The 18,271-nt window shown below is 43.4% G+C and overlaps 3 protein-coding genes across 3 annotated transcripts; all 3 read right to left on the bottom strand.

The window, feature by feature from the left end:
* Nucleotides 1–1,022: 1,022 nt before the first annotated feature.
* Nucleotides 1,023–4,128, bottom strand: RB195_009903 (uncharacterized protein; the record flags this gene model as incomplete). The annotated part of the gene is made up of 5 exons (XM_064190666.1): nt 1,023–1,463; nt 1,737–1,883; nt 3,282–3,432; nt 3,694–3,810; nt 3,884–4,128. The coding sequence occupies 5 exons, from the start codon at nt 4,126–4,128 to the stop codon at nt 1,023–1,025; spliced, it is 1,101 nt and encodes a 366-aa protein (XP_064048249.1).
* Nucleotides 4,129–4,926: 798 nt separating this feature from the next.
* RB195_009902 (uncharacterized protein) lies at nt 4,927–14,135 on the bottom strand (the record flags this gene model as incomplete). Its single annotated transcript, XM_013440827.2, has 5 exons — nt 4,927–5,172; nt 5,225–5,412; nt 10,271–10,465; nt 13,639–13,906; nt 13,962–14,135. The coding sequence occupies 5 exons, from the start codon at nt 14,133–14,135 to the stop codon at nt 4,927–4,929; spliced, it is 1,071 nt and encodes a 356-aa protein (XP_013296281.2).
* A 1,090-nt stretch (nt 14,136–15,225) lies between these two features.
* RB195_009901 (uncharacterized protein) lies at nt 15,226–15,534 on the bottom strand (the record flags this gene model as incomplete). The annotated part of the gene is made up of 1 exon (XM_064190665.1): nt 15,226–15,534. One exon carries the CDS (start codon nt 15,532–15,534, stop codon nt 15,226–15,228), a length of 309 nt encoding a protein of 102 aa, XP_064048248.1.
* Between the last annotated feature and the right edge of the window lie 2,737 nt (nt 15,535–18,271).

Genomic DNA, 18,271 nt, shown 5'->3' with positions numbered 1-18,271 from the left:
ACACACTAATATTAAGTTATCTACAGTAGTTCTCAAGCCCTCTGTTGTAGTTACAAGCTCATAACAGGTGAAAAACTATTGCCCTCATCCCCGAATCCATCTACAGACATGAATCTTTCTGTTTTCTTTCCAGATATTTATTCTAAGTGTCGCTGGTCGATTTCTGTTTTAACCCAATAATTCTTACTCATCTAGTGAATGTACACGTTTAGACGTTGTGAGTACTAGTATGCAGAGTTTGTAAAGATTTCCTCGAATAAAGATGTTTTCTTTATGTAGCAAATGTTGGATACAAACACGACAATGATTCTGGTTCCATCACTATGAGAGAGGATACTGTAATGAGCGGCTGTGGGATAATTATCACGAAGGGTGCGAGAGCGCGTGGCCGATCCGGTCAGGATTCCTCTGCGCCTTCTTTGCCTCCACATCACACTTAAGTACACACACTTGTATATAAAATAAATTTATATGGTAAAATCACTGGGAATGAACAACGATTTGTACATGAACACAGACTGCGAGAGGAAAGATCCCACATGGAAACAACAGTGGGGATGAGTAGATGCGAAACTGAAATTAAAAAAAAAGAGCTAAAGCTGAGCATCTGATATAGTGTTCTCCAATATTTTCATACGAATTGTGAACATAGTTGAATCAGCCCGAACGATGTCGTAGATCAAAGGTACGAAAAAGAAAAGATTGCGCAAAAGTGCACACACCCCACATGAAACACGAGGACAGACGACTTGACTTACGCGAAATTCTAAGCGCTAAGAAACGTGACGATCTCATAGCTAAAGACGATCTGCTGTGATCTGTACTGCTTCCGAAACACGTCTTAATATTGTTTCCTAACGTCAGGATTCTTAGCGGCGCACTCAATCCCGGAAAGTTTCGTGCAATTCAAATCGCCTCACCGCTTTGCTAAACAACTAGAGCAAGAGGAGTGCCCACTTGGTGCCGGAGCCCGTGATGACAAGAATAGAATATTTTACTGGTAGGATGTACAAAAGAGCACGTCATGGCTTTGACAAGAGATCAGACACATCGAATCCACCCTTTCGCGGTGCAGCAGGCACTGCGGCAGAGCTAATAGCGGTTGGCATTAAGGGAGGCCGAAGTAGAGCTGTCTGCCACTGAGATATCATATCAGGAGTAGGATAGAACATCTCGGATGGGAACGCGAAAGGAAACATTTGCGGAGGCAATCGAGGCGGACATACAGGGGCAGCAGCAGCTGGTGGAACAGGAGGAGATGGCATAGGAGGGTCCTCACGAGCCTTTTTCGGCGCAGGATCATCATCTTCGGACGCGTCTTCGGAAGGGTGAGCTGAAGAAGATCGTGGCGACTGTTGCTCGCGGGTTTGCGTTTGGAGTAGTCGCTTCTTTTCCCTTTTTCCAGCTCCAGCATCTCGAAAGCCTTTGGCAAATGGGTTGTGGTCGATCTTTAGTTGAGTCACCTGCAACGATTCGCGGTTACCCAAAGTTGGTGCCACTCGATCATTGTTTTGTCTAGTATTATCACTAAGTTCTCCTATCAGCGGCTAAGCCGCAGACTGAAGCAAAGGCAAACCGCAGCGAAATATGCGTGCTTTAACCGTCTATTCATATCTGTAGTGTACACAAAGCAGACGCAGTTACATCTAATCGCCGATAAATGCTACCAGCATTGGATTAGCCTGTACGGTAGAAGGCACAAGCGGCGGATTTGCATACGTGGCACTGCGACAGACCTTTTCGTTTTGATAGGCGGTAACGGCAATGAACTCGGTTTCCTTGAAAACGAACGTTCGGAACGTTGAGTAGGGCAAGTTCATGATCTCCGCGCACCGCACGATGTGCAGACGAGGCTGATACTTGTGCATCGAGTTCAAGATGGTCTGGAAGTGAAAGTACAATGAATTTCGATGAGGAAATCACATAGAATGTAATTGTTCACGAGCTTCTGCTGTTCTGTGCCAAGAGCTGGATTTTTTCTCGGAAAACAAATGTTCAGTAACAATAGCAGGAATATTCAGCGTCAACACAAATATTTGGCGTGAGAAAAGTGCTCAGTGAAATTCTGTTCGTATAAATTCTGATTGCGTATCTGAGGAAACATTGAAAATTGGTTTCAAAAATGCTGAAAGTTATTACCCAGAAGAGATGTGTTTTTGGTGGAAATCCCACAGGATTCGAAGAAAAAAACTCGTGTATTAAATGATTTGTACAGTTAATTATGCAAGTACATTTTCATAAGAATAGAATATGAGAATTTGGAGAAGTCGTGGAGCAGACATTTCTATTCAATCTGAGAATTGAGTAGCATAACAGGTTCTTTATAGTGTGTACAAATATTTCCTTCCTTAAATCCTTATTCACGAAGAATGTCAGAAGTGTTCCTAAGCCTGTATGACAGTAGGCGACAGTTAATAATAGAAAATGCTTGGGAGATGGGAGATGTTTGGGAGATTTGCGAATTGTGTTATGTGTTTTGTTTAGTAAATATGATATGCCGAAAACAGAAGCTTGAGAAAACGTAGGAGAACAAACTTCAAGACTGCAGAGTGCTGAAGAAGAAGAATTTTAAGAGAAGTGAAAGTCAAGAGAAATTTCAGCAATGCATTTCGTGACCGAAATCACTGGACAGTTCTACGATTACAAAAGTGAGGAATTGCTGAATTTCACTTCAGAGTGTCATTTAAATCCGTTTCTTCTGTTACGTAGGACCATGAATACTGTCTGTGAATACATAAGCAGTGGCAGGCTGTGTATAATTATGAGCGAGGTTCACCTTGGAATGCGAGTTGAGCCGGTGAACGTGGAGTCACGTTCATTGACGGTTAAATTGCACCGATTATCGTTGTCTCCCAGAGACAGACAGAAACACAGCGACGAGTTTCAGGACGAGGGGTCGATTTCAAAACACTCGTAATAAAGGAGCGCAGTTCGCGGAACACTTAGAAACGGTACATGAGTGGGGAGCTGATGGTGGTGAAATATGGGCTCTCGTAATAAACGAAGCGCCGTAGCCGGTAGCCGTGGCGACTTCCGCACTAACACTTCTCATAAACGAAGAACATGGCAGCGGCGTAAATTTCTGGTTCACAGTAGAAGCGTTTCAAGTGGAAAATACAGACAGATAATGAACACTGGTCAAATAAGAAAAAGCCGAGTGGTGCAAAGAGAAGAGGAGATCCAAATGGCAGGTTTAAAGATGAGAAGGAGATTTTAAAACTCATAGGCGAGGACAGTGGCACAGAACGACGGAAACAAAAGAAACTGCGAATATAACTCACATAGCCTTGTTTGTCCGATATATTGTTAGTCAGTTTTAGTTTGTGAAAGTTTGCCCCTTTAGCCATCCAATGCTCACCAGTGGCAGGCGAATCAGGGTGAATATACATCCTCTTAGGCATCTCAGGATCTGCTTTTCCTGCTACCATCCATCTGAACTTTGAATGTTGAGCAGTTAGGGGGAAAGCAAAGAAAAGAACCGATCAACACTTAGAGCTGTCATTGATAACGCTTAAATTCCTAATAAAATGCCCCCAACTGACAAAAGATAGGCAGCCTAACAAGCGTCGACAAATTAATGGGGTGTCATAAAAGGTGCTATTACTATCAACCCGGAGATAAATTAGCGACGACCAACATCAGAAAACACTTTACGCGGAGAAACAGAACTGGTGCATGCTGGCAACAACTCACCGACTGTTGTTGAACTTATAACGGCATTCATCAGCAGGCACTAAATCCATCAGAAATATATACTTGCTTTTCTTGTCCAGACCGCTCACTTTCACACGGAAAGCGGGGAATATCCTTCTGCAAATGTGCGATTTTCGGGGACCGACAGCAGAAAGCCAGGTACAGACTAGTAGCATGTGTAAGCAACTACCTCCCACTTTTGGTTATCACCATTTCAGTGCCGCATGAATTGAATGAATTCCAGAGCTCCTTGTCATCGAGTTCCACTTGTGGATCATCTTGAATGCCGTCATCATCGACGCGTGCGCCACGCATCTCCGCCATATCTGGGGGCAGACGGGGGAAGAAGCCTGGTGTCCCTGGCAAGGAGGGTATATGGCCCATAAAGGGCAGAAGGGCCAGATCGGGACGACTCAGGAACGGGTTGAACGCCATGCTCGCATCTCACACGCGCAACTGCCGAAATTGACACCTCAACTTGCGTCCCGCCCTCCTTTCGATGATTGGTAGCAGGCGCGCGGTGGGCGGAGACAACGGCGAGGGTCGGTCGGTGGGCCCATTGAGGCGGCTACGGTAGCCAGTGCTCCTGCCCTATCGATGACCGTGGCGAAGTTACATGTTTCTCGACGGAAACGGCATCATCGTGTACAAACCGACTACTTCTTCTCTACGCAAGTCAAGAAACATTAAAACGAACTGCTTCAGAAATTCTGCTGAGATTTCTGATTTCTTTTCATTACTCATTTTTCCGTTTCTAAATAGCGAATTCTTCGACCGTTCTTGTAAAAACGTCGCTCTTTATTCCCCTGATAGCTCTTCAACATTTAGCGCCGGACGTAGCTCAGCCGTATGAAAATTTCGGTGACTTGTCAACGAAGTTATGTGTGGTCGTAGGTTAATACTGCAACGATTCCAGTGACATATTTATTCAGCTACAGAACAAGTAGTCAGTAACAACGAAAAGCACAATGCCAACGCAATCGGCGAGCGATTTCACGGCAAATCCTCGCCAAAGCATCGCGCCAATCGATCGCCACAGCTGATTTCCAGTGGAACACTGCGCAATTGCGCTGCACTCTCGCGAAATAAAACTTCAACTGAATAAGGAGAGGAATGTTAGGTAAATCACGGGAAAAATCTTTTCGCTCGCTTTTCACCGAAATGCAATTTTGAACAATAACAAGCAAACAATAACATTGAATAACCCTTACATGCATGTACTAACAGCGATTATTACTGAAGCAATCTTAGACTTTCTACATTCGAATCAATAGCCATTTCTTCCTCATGACGGATGAGAATTCCAATAAGAGCGTGTAAAGTGTGTTCTTGTTGAGCTGTTAGCAGTTGCATGCCGCCTTCGCCAATCAAACCCGGCTGGGACTTCTCATTTCCACCTGTAGCTTTGTCGAGTTCTCGCAGAATAGCGTACACTCCTCTTCTACGAAGCAACTCTCGCGAATGTTTCGTAGCACAAAGCTTGAAAATATACAGATTCCTAAGGATATGAGTACTATTTGCTGCTGAGTACCTGATAAAGTGCTTCGACCAGCTTTTGTCGCACTTCCACCGAATCCTCTCGCTTCCCTTCGTAATACTGCAGTCTTAGGGGCAGCTTCTGTGTTTCTTCTTCGTTTAGTTCATCCTCACTGTCTGCGAGCGGAACCAGCAGAGCAAGCAAGTACATGTCATTCTCATCCAGAAGAATTTGATGTAAAGCTGAAAGTCTCGGTTCAATTTATGCATGCTTAACGAGGCGTAGCTCACAAAAATTGTTTATGAGTTCTTAATAACATTCAATTCCAGTGCATGATGAGAAATTTGGATGAGAGGAAGGATCAGGATGCGTTGCACAAAAAAGTTGTTAATGGTACAAACTACTTCATAAACGTGCCGCACGTTTCGCTAATACAGAGTTGCCTAGAGGAACACTATTTGCCGTGTATGAAGTGGGAAAAAGAACTCCTATGAGGATGGTAAAAGCAGTGAGCTCATTGCTAGCATTGCGTTGATGAACATCATCACCGTCTAATGATGATTGTGGTCAGAACGTCCGAACGGCTATCGTCCGTACATCATAACGATGCTCTCCAGTGGCACTTGACGTAGCGACGAAGACCATAATCAGGCGCTAGCTTAGCGACACATGGTCGAGCGCATAAACACACATGTCACAGCGATTCTTGTCTGCAATCACGTACTGTGCGCTGCCGCTACGGCAATACACAGTGCTTGACCAAGGGTGTTTTCGAACTCGATGAAAGCCAACACAAAGCCCATAGCGAAGCAATGGACAATCGTATGTTGTTGACGGTAAACAAATGGGTTTGAGTAAGGAATGAGACCTTTTCTTCTTCTTTTCATTCACGAGTTTGATATTTCACGGAGTGGGTTACGGTATTTCTGAAAGGTTACTGTGTGTCGTGCATGCAAAGTGAGAAGAAGAACAGCAGTGTTTGCGCCTCAGTGAGATATTATGTGCCATACACACAACAGGTGTCCGTTTTAAAGACCTCACAGGAGGTGACGGCAACTTTCTCGCCGCCGTGCTTTCAGTTTCCAGTTTTGTGTAGGTACTGAGTCGACTGGCAGTGCAGTGCAAGCAGTGAATAGATTGTAGACCATCTACAATGCCTGTGTCTACATCTGAGTGATGAAATCACTACAGTAATGTACATACATATATAAACATTGCTACAAAAATGTCCTGGCAACAATCTAACGCAGATTTGTTTATTCAGAGTGCTGCTTCCACCTATGCCACCAGGAATTAGGCTTCTCCAGATTGGCGAGCGAGCAGCACTCTAAAGCACAGCAAAAAAGTAGGCACATGTTTCTTGAGATCCACTGCAGAGACAGCATTTTAAAAAATTCAAAGTCACAAGCCATAAGCCAAAATCATGGGCGAAAATTCCACCACATCAAGTCGTTCTCGAATGCAACTTTTCATTTCCAAGTAATGCGAAATCAAGCAGGCACCCAGAAAATTGAGTTTCTCCTGTATACTTTTTATTCGAGAGCCTGCCATAGAGGCTATTCACTTCAAAGAGACTCGCGTAGGTGTCATCTACTGTGAATTGGCTCAAGGCCCTTAGGGTCTTGTAAGGAGCTCCATTGCTCGCCTAATTGTGCTCAATTCCACAAGTTGGGGCGCCAAATTGGGAGAGCGTGCCGTGACGTGCTGTGCATCCACGAAATGTGTGCTCTCTGAGCACCGGCTAGCCCTAATACCATTGCGACACCGGCATGGAAACAAGTGAGAAGATAATTAGCATTTAACGGACGCGAGTGGAATAACAACGAATCACTCGCGTTGCGTTAGCCATTTGTGTCCAAATAATTACCCGACGCAGTAGCGGATACAGTAAACTAGAAATGCGAGACAATAAGGCAGATCTTCGGCCTGTAGCGACTCCTACACTGTGCAGGTAGAGAAGCTCTAATTAGGAGAACTGCTCTACTTACATGGAATAGGTAATTAGCAGAGGAGAGTATCCTGACTCCTTGCCTATCTGCACCGTCTCGATCGCATGTCCTCTACGTGTGTAATACAATAGCGGCGGACCATGTTAACGGGCGAAACTTAAGCAGATGTGAAGAGTACTAATAAATTAACCTTCAACATCCCTTACCCCTGACAACGCAATCATTACAGAAATGAGGGACCATAAAGTAGTTTGCTTGTAAGGCTGAGTGAGTTATAAGTTTGCAGTGATATGGGGCTGAGCTTAGGTAATGTTCACATTTAAGAAGTTGCAATTAGGATAGGTATTCGTTTGGGAACGATCTAAACCCGGGATTTTTTTGCTCAATTTTCAGTTGTAAAGGTTTTTCGACTTTGCGAAAAATTCCACTAACGTTAAATGTTAAATGTTTTGACTAACTAAGCAGACCATTTTTCTCGGCTACTGTAGTAGCGAAAAAATGCAAATTTGTACAGCTGATTGTGGTTTCCTGGCAATTTTCATCATGAGTGAGTTGGGTTTGATGAAGAAACAAAGTTAGGAAAGTTACATTTTTGAGTTATCATGAATATAAAACAAGCACAACAATCACTCACTGTTTATATGCACTAGAGGATCTCTTAGAGATGCATTTGTGAAATTCCCCAAGAATTTCAGCCTCTATGGACCATCAAACTACAGTCGGACTTTTCGTGAACAAAATATCTGAGAATTTTCGAAGTAATTTACAATGAGAGATAAATTTTCAACGATAAATAAGCCTTCTTGATTTGATTCTGGAAGAACTTCCCTCAAACATCCACCGTGATGACCGCATCACGCTAACTGACGTTCGAAGGAGTTAATCCGCGGTTGTTTCTGATGCTAATTGGAAGACTACCGCACAAATGCGGTTCTATGCGGCGTTTATAACGAAGCGAAGCGGCGCCCTCCCAAAAACTGACTGCACTGACGAATGATACGGTAGCCTCGCGCGAAGAGTGACACGGACATTGACACTGCTACTGCAGCGGCGACTTTCGACACCCTCGAAATGCAATTTACAGCTTTATCCGTGAAAATTCTTCCCGACACGCAATCAAAGAACGCAACGAAGGAGAACAGCAACCTTTCGCAGAACCCCTTTGGAACAGAGCCAAGTGCAATGTTTCCTGCGAATATTCCAGAACACACGTTTTCATAAAAACTTTAGCGCAACCAGTGCCTCCGTGAACACGCCGAGGTGATAAAGAGATCGCAGTCAGATCATATGTTTACATACGCAGCGCATACGTCAGGCAAACAGTGCACAAGGCCCAGGAACAAGAACATTCTTAGTTTCACACCGGGTTTCGTTGTGTTTCTTTCAAGGAATTTATGAGAAATCCCCCAAGAAATGGGAATTATTGTTGATTAGTCGAGAATCCAGCAATGTGATAACCTTGAGAATTGGTTTTTTAAACAAAATCATACGGTCTGGCTGAAAAAAAACTGCCACGTAAAAAAGTCATTACCTAAAGGTGCAAAAAATCCTAATGTGACGTAAGTGATCATCGCATGCAAACTTAAGGATACTTGTGAGCTTTATTTACAATCTTCACCTTAGGCAAATGGAACGTAACCTTCGTTAAAATGAAGTGGTATACGAAATTTGTGCGTGAAATTCAATTGGTGCTGACAAGGATAGTGACTTAGAGTTAGCAGAATATTTGGGATTTTCCGTCGTGAATTGTTTCTTAAAATATTAAAGGAGAATAAATACACTTTTCTTGCTAGAACCACACAAAAATAATGTGTCGATGCTTAACACAAAGCTGAATTCGTAGTAATATTAGCTCCAATGGTGCTTGCGCCGTTCGGAGGCACTTACGAGTCGACCACTGTGAAAGGTCGTTCTTGTCGGACACGGCTGTATCGGATGTCAGATTAAGCTGAGGTCAAGAGTGACCGCGGTGCAAACACGAAACAGAAGCCACTATTCAGCTCGTTCAGGGTTACAAGGCAAGCGGGGGAACTGCTGATTCGCACTCCATAAACATACAAACATATTGAACGAAATCTCGTTTAAAGCAAGTGGCCTGTGAGCAACAGCGGAATTGTTCTTGTAGAAAATGCGACTGTGTGACGCTGCAAAACCCACAGTATGAGTAGCGGGTGTCACGGTGACGCACATCGGTCATCTATCACCAGAATTCGCGCGTCACCGAAGCACGCGACCGTCGGCTTCACTTCAAAGAGGACGCTGACAGTATTGTTAGAACATAACAAGGACGCAAGGGTTGAAAAACTGGCGCGGATGGATGAACGCCTGCAAAGCACCTAGAATTGCATCTCTCGCATCCGCGCACTCGTTTCGTCTTCCCAATTTTCTCGCCACGCGTGTTAACGCAGTCATAAACCAGCACTGGGCCGTCGCCCTCGAGAGGCGCTCATGATACAGTGCAAGAACACACAACGCGCACAGCGTAAGGGGTCTGCACGCATGCAAAAAATGAGCAGTTTCAAACCATCAAGATAAGGTTAGGAATACTGCAGGGTTGCAGAAGCAGCACGCATTCTGATCGGCAAACTTCTGTCAGACGAGTCTTCTACACCTTCCGCCAACAAGACCTCCTCATGATACGAGAATAATACTGCCTCCAACACTAAGAAATTACTCTGTTAGAGCGATAGGACAAAGCTAGGTGGACTTGCATACGCTTCCACGTATCCGCTGTCTTGTAAGCATCACCTTGTAAGAGGAACCACAAGTAGCACTCAAGCCGGTCACTGCACCCACCTCCCGCTGAGTACCGCGAAACCACATAAAAGCTTGTCCGATTACAGCGAACGCTACAGCTCAGCCACTCATCTTCCGCCGGCGGCGACCCTTTTTGTTCACAACTTCACCAAACACTCGTTAGCTGCTAAGAGTAATACGCTAATAGTCAGATGGTGTCCGAAAGTCGAACCAATGCAGCAAGATAAGCGTGTTTCCGACAAATGAAAAAAGAAGTCGGGAATCCAATATCCGTCGAAACGAATGGATACACTTCTTAGATAGCCTTATAAATAGGTTTTTTTAAAATTAGAAACAAAAGTGACAAACAGTGATCATATCGAATATCGATAGCAAAGGAAGTCAAAAGACCTACAATCTTCAAAAGCAAGATTCCTCAAAATGTCGGCTGCAATGCTTTTCTTCTCATCCACCGAGATTACTGAGCAGATTTTCGGTAACAGCCCCCCATTCACCAACGAATGTCTGGTTGTAGATAGTGTGGAGAAATTCACGAGAGTGTAACCAATCAGGGACGAGAATGAATCCTCTGAACGCGTCACGAAAAGTTCTGAAAAGAAAAGATATAAAAGAGAAAATAAGCATAATCATCCACTATGGGTTTTTTTTTCTGTTAAAACATTATCACAGCGCTGTTCTTCCTCTGGACAGCTTGGCGGGAAAATGAACTAGCATTAATTATCAAAAAAAAAACCTAATGGTTCCTCAAACAAACTACACAAAAGAAACGTAATGTGAGAGAAAATAAGAAGTGTGATGGTAAGTTGATTTTGGCGTTCAATATGCTTTCTCTCCAGCACATATATCCAGCACATAGAGACTAACACTTAGTGAAAGTGGTCCTATTCAACAAAACAAATCAGGGAATATTTTATTCATTTGGTCCAGTTCACATAAATGTTTAGGTTCTTGTAATGATTAGGAACTCCACTTGAGCTCTTATATCTCAGATATTCTGCTTTTATCTCTGAGTAATAGTCAGATTATTCTTCTGAGATTATTTTTTTTCGAATGTATAAATAAAAGTGAGGATAGGTCTGCGTCTTACCAAATCCGACCAGAGTCGCCGAAAAACTGAGCAGCGGTGAAGTGATAGAGAGATACTGTGGCCACTTGAATCAGACAAATGATATATTATATAAGACAGTAACTGGTTCGGGAAACTTTGTCGTTAGCAATGGCGCAGTCGTGAAATCGACTTCAAGAACACTATTGACAGAAAGCTCGTTTTGAACCGTCGCTGGCAAGCACTACTGTCCAAAATCTCACTCGCAAAAGAAGCAGAAAAAGTTCCCTACTTAGAGCCAGAGGCAACGACTCCTGGTCACTTCCCCACCCACTACATGCCCATGGGTTGTCCTTGTTACGAACACACATCACTACCGTACTTGATGATGACTGAGTGTGAAAGAGGCATCACTAGCCACCGCTCACACTCAACACAATACGCGTCAACACGTTACACGCACACAACACACACACTGCAAACGCAGTGATTCGATTAGTGAAGATGAGAACGGAGAGAACAGAGGACGTCGTCTCCTGCCCGTTACCAGGAGCCACCCATTCGTCTCCACGCAGACATCGGTAGAAAGTCTTCAGTGTTCGATGAGTTTTTATCCAGTCGACGAGAACACGTAACGTGATTACTTGCCGTGAAAAACCAACGTTTCGATGTTGAATGAATGTCTGTGGATAAGCGAAACAACGCCCACTCGGGCACAATGTCAATCACCGATTGCGAGAAATTTCAGCGGTTTGTTGTAGCGCGGACATGATCGCATGACTGATGATTACATGAAATGGCGGTCGACAGCGTGAAAGAAACGAAAGATGCCGCTGAGAGAAATGAGACTGCTCCGCAACACAACAGATCCCAGGCGTAGGTTACCCAGGTGTTGCGATCGGCGCTCTAGATGCTGGAAAAAGGGCTCCCATGGTCAGTACAGACTAGAATCGTTGGTTTCCTTTCGACCACTTCTCCTTAAGAAGCAACCGGTCAGCCTACCTGAAAAGCAACGCTCACAGATTACTTTAAAAATGCAGTGTAGGAAAAAAGACTCGTGAATGACGTGACTCGGAGGAGCGACAAGGTGAACTCAGCGAAAGTACGTAGATGAAACCTTTGCCATCCAATCCTACAACTTCAAAGAGAATTTTGTCACCCTGAGGGGGATGCCTATATGTTTCTCTTTCTTCCGTTAAAATGAATGGCTAAGAGGTAACGCTGATTCAAAATAAAGCTAATTTCGTGCTTTCGTGCCTTATAAACGGAATTTCCGTTCGATACTGTGATGACAACTGCTAGACCAGATTGATAATTTTTCTAATGAACAGAAAGTTCAACGCTGCATCTTGCTCATGTTTCTTGCTTTTTTTAAACGAATGAAACAAAACATGGCAAGCATCGGATTCTCACAACATCCTTTTTTAGTTCATAAATAAAGACTGACATATTTGTTTAGCAGATATACTGCGAAAGGTGGCACTCGAAAACCTTCACTGGGCCATGCAAACTTAGATGGCGTAACTCAGTGCCATGATATGCTATCACGAACGACCTTCCCTGTACATCTCTCATCTGAGGAGCGCATAAATCATGCGAAGAGTAAACGTCACGGACGCGATTGGACCACTCCCGGATATCGGGCGGGAGTTCGACCCTAAGATTCTCTCCCGCAACGTAAATTTCTCAGGGAAATTACACTAGGAAAAGAAAATGCGCAGAATTCCATCAATCTGAACTATGTTTTATCGCCTTCCGTACAAAATAATGGATACTGTAGAAAAACTATTGCATGATTCGATAAAATAACGCTTTTCGAAAAGACAAATCGATAAAATATCAAAATTTTGTCCTGTATTTGCGCTAAAAGGGAATCGCGCAGGTAGAACTAGAAACTTTTCATTCGGGCCTTAGAGAGGTTATAATTTTACATACACGTATTTGTTAGTGTTCTGCAGTATGCATGGAATCAACAGCGATTTTGTTGTTTTCCCTTCATCTCACCGCCGAAACTACGTCTCATATAGGCATAACCGCCATAGATGTTTAGCAGCCCTTTCTGACCTTGCATGCGTGTAACGGAGGCAATCGAGTGCCCGACGGTTGTCATTGAATTGTTTCATGGGGTTGGAGCCTGTGAAAAGGCTGTTATCAGTCAACTCGTTCTTCCGACACAAAATGCACGAGTCACCTAACAATTGATGTGATTACTCGCGACAACCGCACTGACATCTTCCCCTAATGTGCAGAGGGATTGACGATTGTCCGTTGACCTCTAGGGATGGTATTGGGTCAAATAATCAGTTGAACTCGTGAATTCAGATCGGAGACAGCATTCAGAACTCAGATCGGAGACAGGCAAGTTTACCTTGCAAAAAAAGCAGACAGAAACAACAAGAGAAGACCACTGAGCAAGTAAAATGAGAGAAAGTTGTTAGTGGGATAGCTGAGTGAGCAGAGGATGAAGGTGCAAATTTGATTGCGGTCACATGAACGACCGATACAGCAGACGTCGGAGAGCTAATTTTATCAGTGGCGACGAATCGAAATTTACAGCCACTCAACACACACCACAATTCGTAGAAGTTATAGAAATGTTTTAAAAGAATCTCAACTAAGGGTTTGTAACCTCTCTGAAGACGCTTGTAACTTCCATTCAGTTGTTCCTAGAAGAAGTAGAAAGAAAAGGCAAGAACTTCAGAGCTTCAGAGACTCACCCACTAGTATATCCAGCGCCTTTTCTTCTTGTGCTGTGAGTAGGTCAGCAACTTTGACAGGAAAATGCCTCGAAAGGTTAGCCAATAGGCGAGCACCGAAGTTGGCGAAAGGAGCCCGGCTTCGGCAGGCGTCGAATGCTAACTGCGCGCATTTTGATCGTGACAGAATGTAATTGGCCACCTCAGCTGATCCAGAAGAGAAGTTCGTCAACGCAGACAGAGTGTGAGACCTATCCGATAGCGTATTCTCGCAAAGCTTGCACACCGCCTGTTGAAGAACCGATTTCAGACATGGGAAAATGAACGGAAGTATCAAAACTAACTTCTCCCATCGCGTAATCATTGTCGAGGAAAAGACGACTGGCGGAGCCATCGAGGACACCACTGACAGCGATTACGTAGTCAAGGGCAGCACGTCGAACATCCAGTCGGGTAGTGGGAGTCAGGAACCCTATGAGTTCGGTCGTTGCTTTGTTGTCGTCTTCGGTATCTTCCATTTCTAATCTATGAAAATAGATGTTTGAATTTCGTTTGTAGGAAACAGATATGTGTTTCACGTGTGTTCTGTATGATATGTTCTGCGTGCATTTATAGTTTTGAAGCAAGCTGTTGGGTAGGAACGTACACAGCACGTCAGTGATAAACAGGGGAAAATATAACGAAAGCAGTAGGATCCCTAAACCTATCAGAAAATATCCCAGCGCCGACTATCTAACGCTCTGATGCTGTCTATAACACTAACTTTCGTCTGAAACCTTAGCTGATCGTCCAAAATATTAATTTTCTGTGTAAATAATTCAAATAACTGATTAGGAAGATTGGATTATTCATAATATCATTTTCAAAAGCCACATTATTCAGTGCTACGCTGCATTTATTCTCTACTACTGAACACACCGTACTGTTCATTGGTAACAGGTTCCAAAAAAATCGAAAACCTACTTTCTCTGCAAAGAAAAAAAAAGACTTATTTGCTCTGCTGTTTGCAACATTAAGAACATTTTCGCATAATTTAAGAAGTTGCACTGCCAAATTTCTTCTGGATCAACTGTGATATAGTGATGTTATGTCTTCGAAAAATTCTCTAAGACTCCTCGGGATTTCTGAAAAACGCCTTTTATTGATTTTTTGGAAGCAATGATTCAGAAATGGGACTTTCGATGTTCGTTCAGGAAATAAAATTCGTAGAAATATGGGTTGAGAAAGTGTTTTTCAACTGCTTGTACACTGTAAGTTCATTCTTGCACCTAGTTTCATAAATACTAGCACAGAGATGTCCCACTTTTTGACTAGTGTTGGCAATCGTAAATATCATTATGTGAACAAGATGTTCGGGTGTGTTATGGTTGGCAAGCGTCACTTGCTGCACCTGCAGGCGCGCGCGACAGGCGTGCCTCGCGCGTTTTTGCCGCTGTTCCCCATCCATCACACAATAGCCACTCAATACTAGGCGGAACAATTGTCCCCTCATTATGACCACAACTGAATCGTGAACTACGAATCTGCTCTCTCCGCTACTCATGCTACAGAGGCAGACAAGAGCATCGGGTTGAAACTCATTCTTCTGAGGGCCGACGACGACGACTGCTACCACTCCGAGAGTATGAGTGGAGCGGCCGTTGACAACCTGCTATAATCGACAGCAACTGCGTCGACGCTTTGATGTGGAGATCGCTTGTCATGTTCCGGTGACAAATGCCTCGTAGATCGCGTCTGTCTCACATGGCTCTCGTCAGCTACGGTAGTACCCGCAGCTCGAGCGTCGGGGACAAACATCGGACACTCGAGCGATACCGTCGCTAACACTTGATAATACACACCCGAGGTGACTGCACGGTAACAAAGCAGCAGCAGCACAGGTGAGCAGCGAGTGTGAGCAAATGAGACCCAGAACATCCACACGACGAGCAAGCGATCGGTTTCAAAACGAATCTGTGTTGATGCTTGAAGTGGAGGAACAGCAGCGGTGGAGAGCACTCGACGCGACGATCCTATCGCACCGCATCATACTCGCAAAAACGTGAGCTCATCCTACTTGAGCACTCAGCTTCTTCACGTAGTTTCGTGTTAGTCTAACAGACAAGGAATTCTTTTTTTTAGACCTGTTGCTACACACTTACTTTCACAACTGCGTGGAAAAAGATGAAATTGACACTAAAAAACTGTATTTGCTGCGTAGACGAATAATTCTGTTGGGAAACTAGTGATTCAAGAAGACCGAAGAAACTACCTTCGATGAAAATCTTAATGTGGAAAAATGGAAGACTGCTCCTCTAACTTATTGGATTCCATGCAGTGCAAAACCAAAAATTGTAAATATTTCACAAACTCAAAATGCATTCCATCCAAAGTTGAAATCGTACGCGATTCCATTCACTTATGTCAAAAAACTGTTTTGGCATAAAGAACTTAAGAAAAGGAATGTAAGCCGGCCTATAACCTAGAAAAAACATGATACTATAATTTTCGCCCAATCGTTGAGCTGCAAAGAGGATTCTTTTTCCCCCATGTTGTTGTACAGTTCACGATTGTAGTGATATCCGGTGAGACCTGGAGAAGATAGGAGGCAGAAAAGATAGGAAGTTTATTCGATTTCATCTTTGCTAGGTATTAACTTCATGTTCCCTATAGTTGCACATTTTCCCTTCCTAAGAAAATAAATTGAGTAGCGCTGGAAAGCCTACACTGAATTCTATTTCGGTTTAAGATTAACGGTAGATTGTGTTTCCTCTATGATACCCATAAAACACCTCGCATGGGTGCAGTAGAAAAAGCACACAGAAAACTTTAACGTATGTCAGCTTATCTTCAGAAACCCACTACATGTTCGGTGCACGCTGTGGTTGCAGACAAGCTAAATGATGCTTTAGTTTGCCACTTGTAGCCGCTATTTGTCATTCGCCTTGGCAGACAACAAATGTTTTCATCATTGTAACACAGGACAACTATGCCGACTAGAGGGTGAGAATATCTGTTCGTTAGCGCCCGGGGACTATTAAGATATGTGGAACGGATAGAGGTGGAAGAAATAGAGGGAGAAAAACTGAAATCAGAACCAGGGAAAATCATGCAAGCGGCACTAGTTCTGTTCAAATTCGAATGTATTGTGAATGGTGTTTCTGAAGCTATGCAAACTTTCGCATGTTACGCAACAATATTTTGTGGATGTAGTAAAACGACACCGCTCCGGATATGCACAGATTAACCCACGATAAGTGACGCAATATTGACATGCTCATGCTTACCGTGCATAAACTTGGAGGACGCCAGGGTTGGACGCAAGCATGAGTAAGAGGTCGGGGGAGTTAATAGATCCATATATCAGTTATGAAAAATAAATGTTGACGACCTGACGAAAAGATAAAAAGAATAAAATGAGAAAGGGAAAGAGAAAGATGCATGTGTCTCAGTGCTTTACTTCCTTGAAGCTCTCAAAAATCCAAATTTTTCTCGAGGAAATATCTTGTGCCCAGTTGAATTCCTCAGCTATAATTAACTATCGCCTTCAGGAAAAACTTTTAAAAGAAGTCGTCCGCAGTCCTAATGCGGCCATTCTTGGTCAGTTAAATGTATGTGTCTATATTCATTTTTTATTTTCTAAGCAGAAAAATTGTGTAATTAGTTTGCTAGTAGCCACAGAGCCCGAAATTACCTATGGATGTCTAGTCGCACCTCTGTCGACAAGAATCACGCGTTGACACTCGCTGTATGTTTGTCTCATGGCGGCTCAGTATTGTGCAACCGCTGCGTCGGCATTCGTCTTTTGATGATAACGAAGCTAATCCGCTGCGCATACTTACCGTCCCTAGCGGCATCTTATCTGTGGCGAGCAAAAATGTCTGACTTCAAGAAGCTACAGATGAAAAAAGCGAGAGGACGGGACGATGGAATACGACCAATTCTATTAACCAGCGCTAAGTCATAAATGAGTACTTACATCAACGAAATTGAATTCATAGTTCAAGAATCCATTATCCACGCAACTAAGAGTGATGAGAGAAAGAATGCAACCACTTGAAATGATGCCTAACACTAAACAAAAAAGTAAAAGATGCATCAATTGATGGAGTTCACTTTAACCAGGATGTAAAGCTATGTAAGTTAGCAGCGTTGCGGTGTTGGCAGATGGTTGATGGCGGCTTCCAACACTTCATATAGCCCGAGAATTAGCTAGGTTTCTCATGGTAAACCAAAGAAAATGTTCATTGTATGCACACTGAGAAACGTGATCGCTGGATATGCGATAAAAGACCTAAATTTATTCGCGGACTTTCCAAGAACAATTTAAACGAGTTGGGATAGCGAAAAAAAGGACCATTTAAAGAGAACTTACAGCTTCATAGACCCCTCCACTTTAGAGAAAAGCAGAAAGATAAAGATAAAAATAAGGGAATGAAAAGATCTAGGCGCCCATTTCTCTTCGCATGTAAAGTGAAACCTGTATGTAGCGTGCCTGTAACCTGCAGGGCAAAGAGCATCATTAGCAAAGAAAACTTTTAATTCATCCTGGTTCACTGTACACTGTAAGTGTCCCAGAGTGCAACTGATCTACTTCCACTCCAATTCAAGTACTGACGGCGACCCGCTTATTAACTCTCGTGTTCCCATACAAAGAATGTGTTATGAATAGAGA

This window comes from Necator americanus, chromosome III (genome assembly GCF_031761385.1).
Source record: "Necator americanus strain Aroian chromosome III, whole genome shotgun sequence".
NCBI classification, from domain to species: domain Eukaryota; kingdom Metazoa; phylum Nematoda; class Chromadorea; order Rhabditida; family Ancylostomatidae; genus Necator; species Necator americanus.
This window is presented reverse-complemented; position numbering and strand designations above follow the sequence as displayed.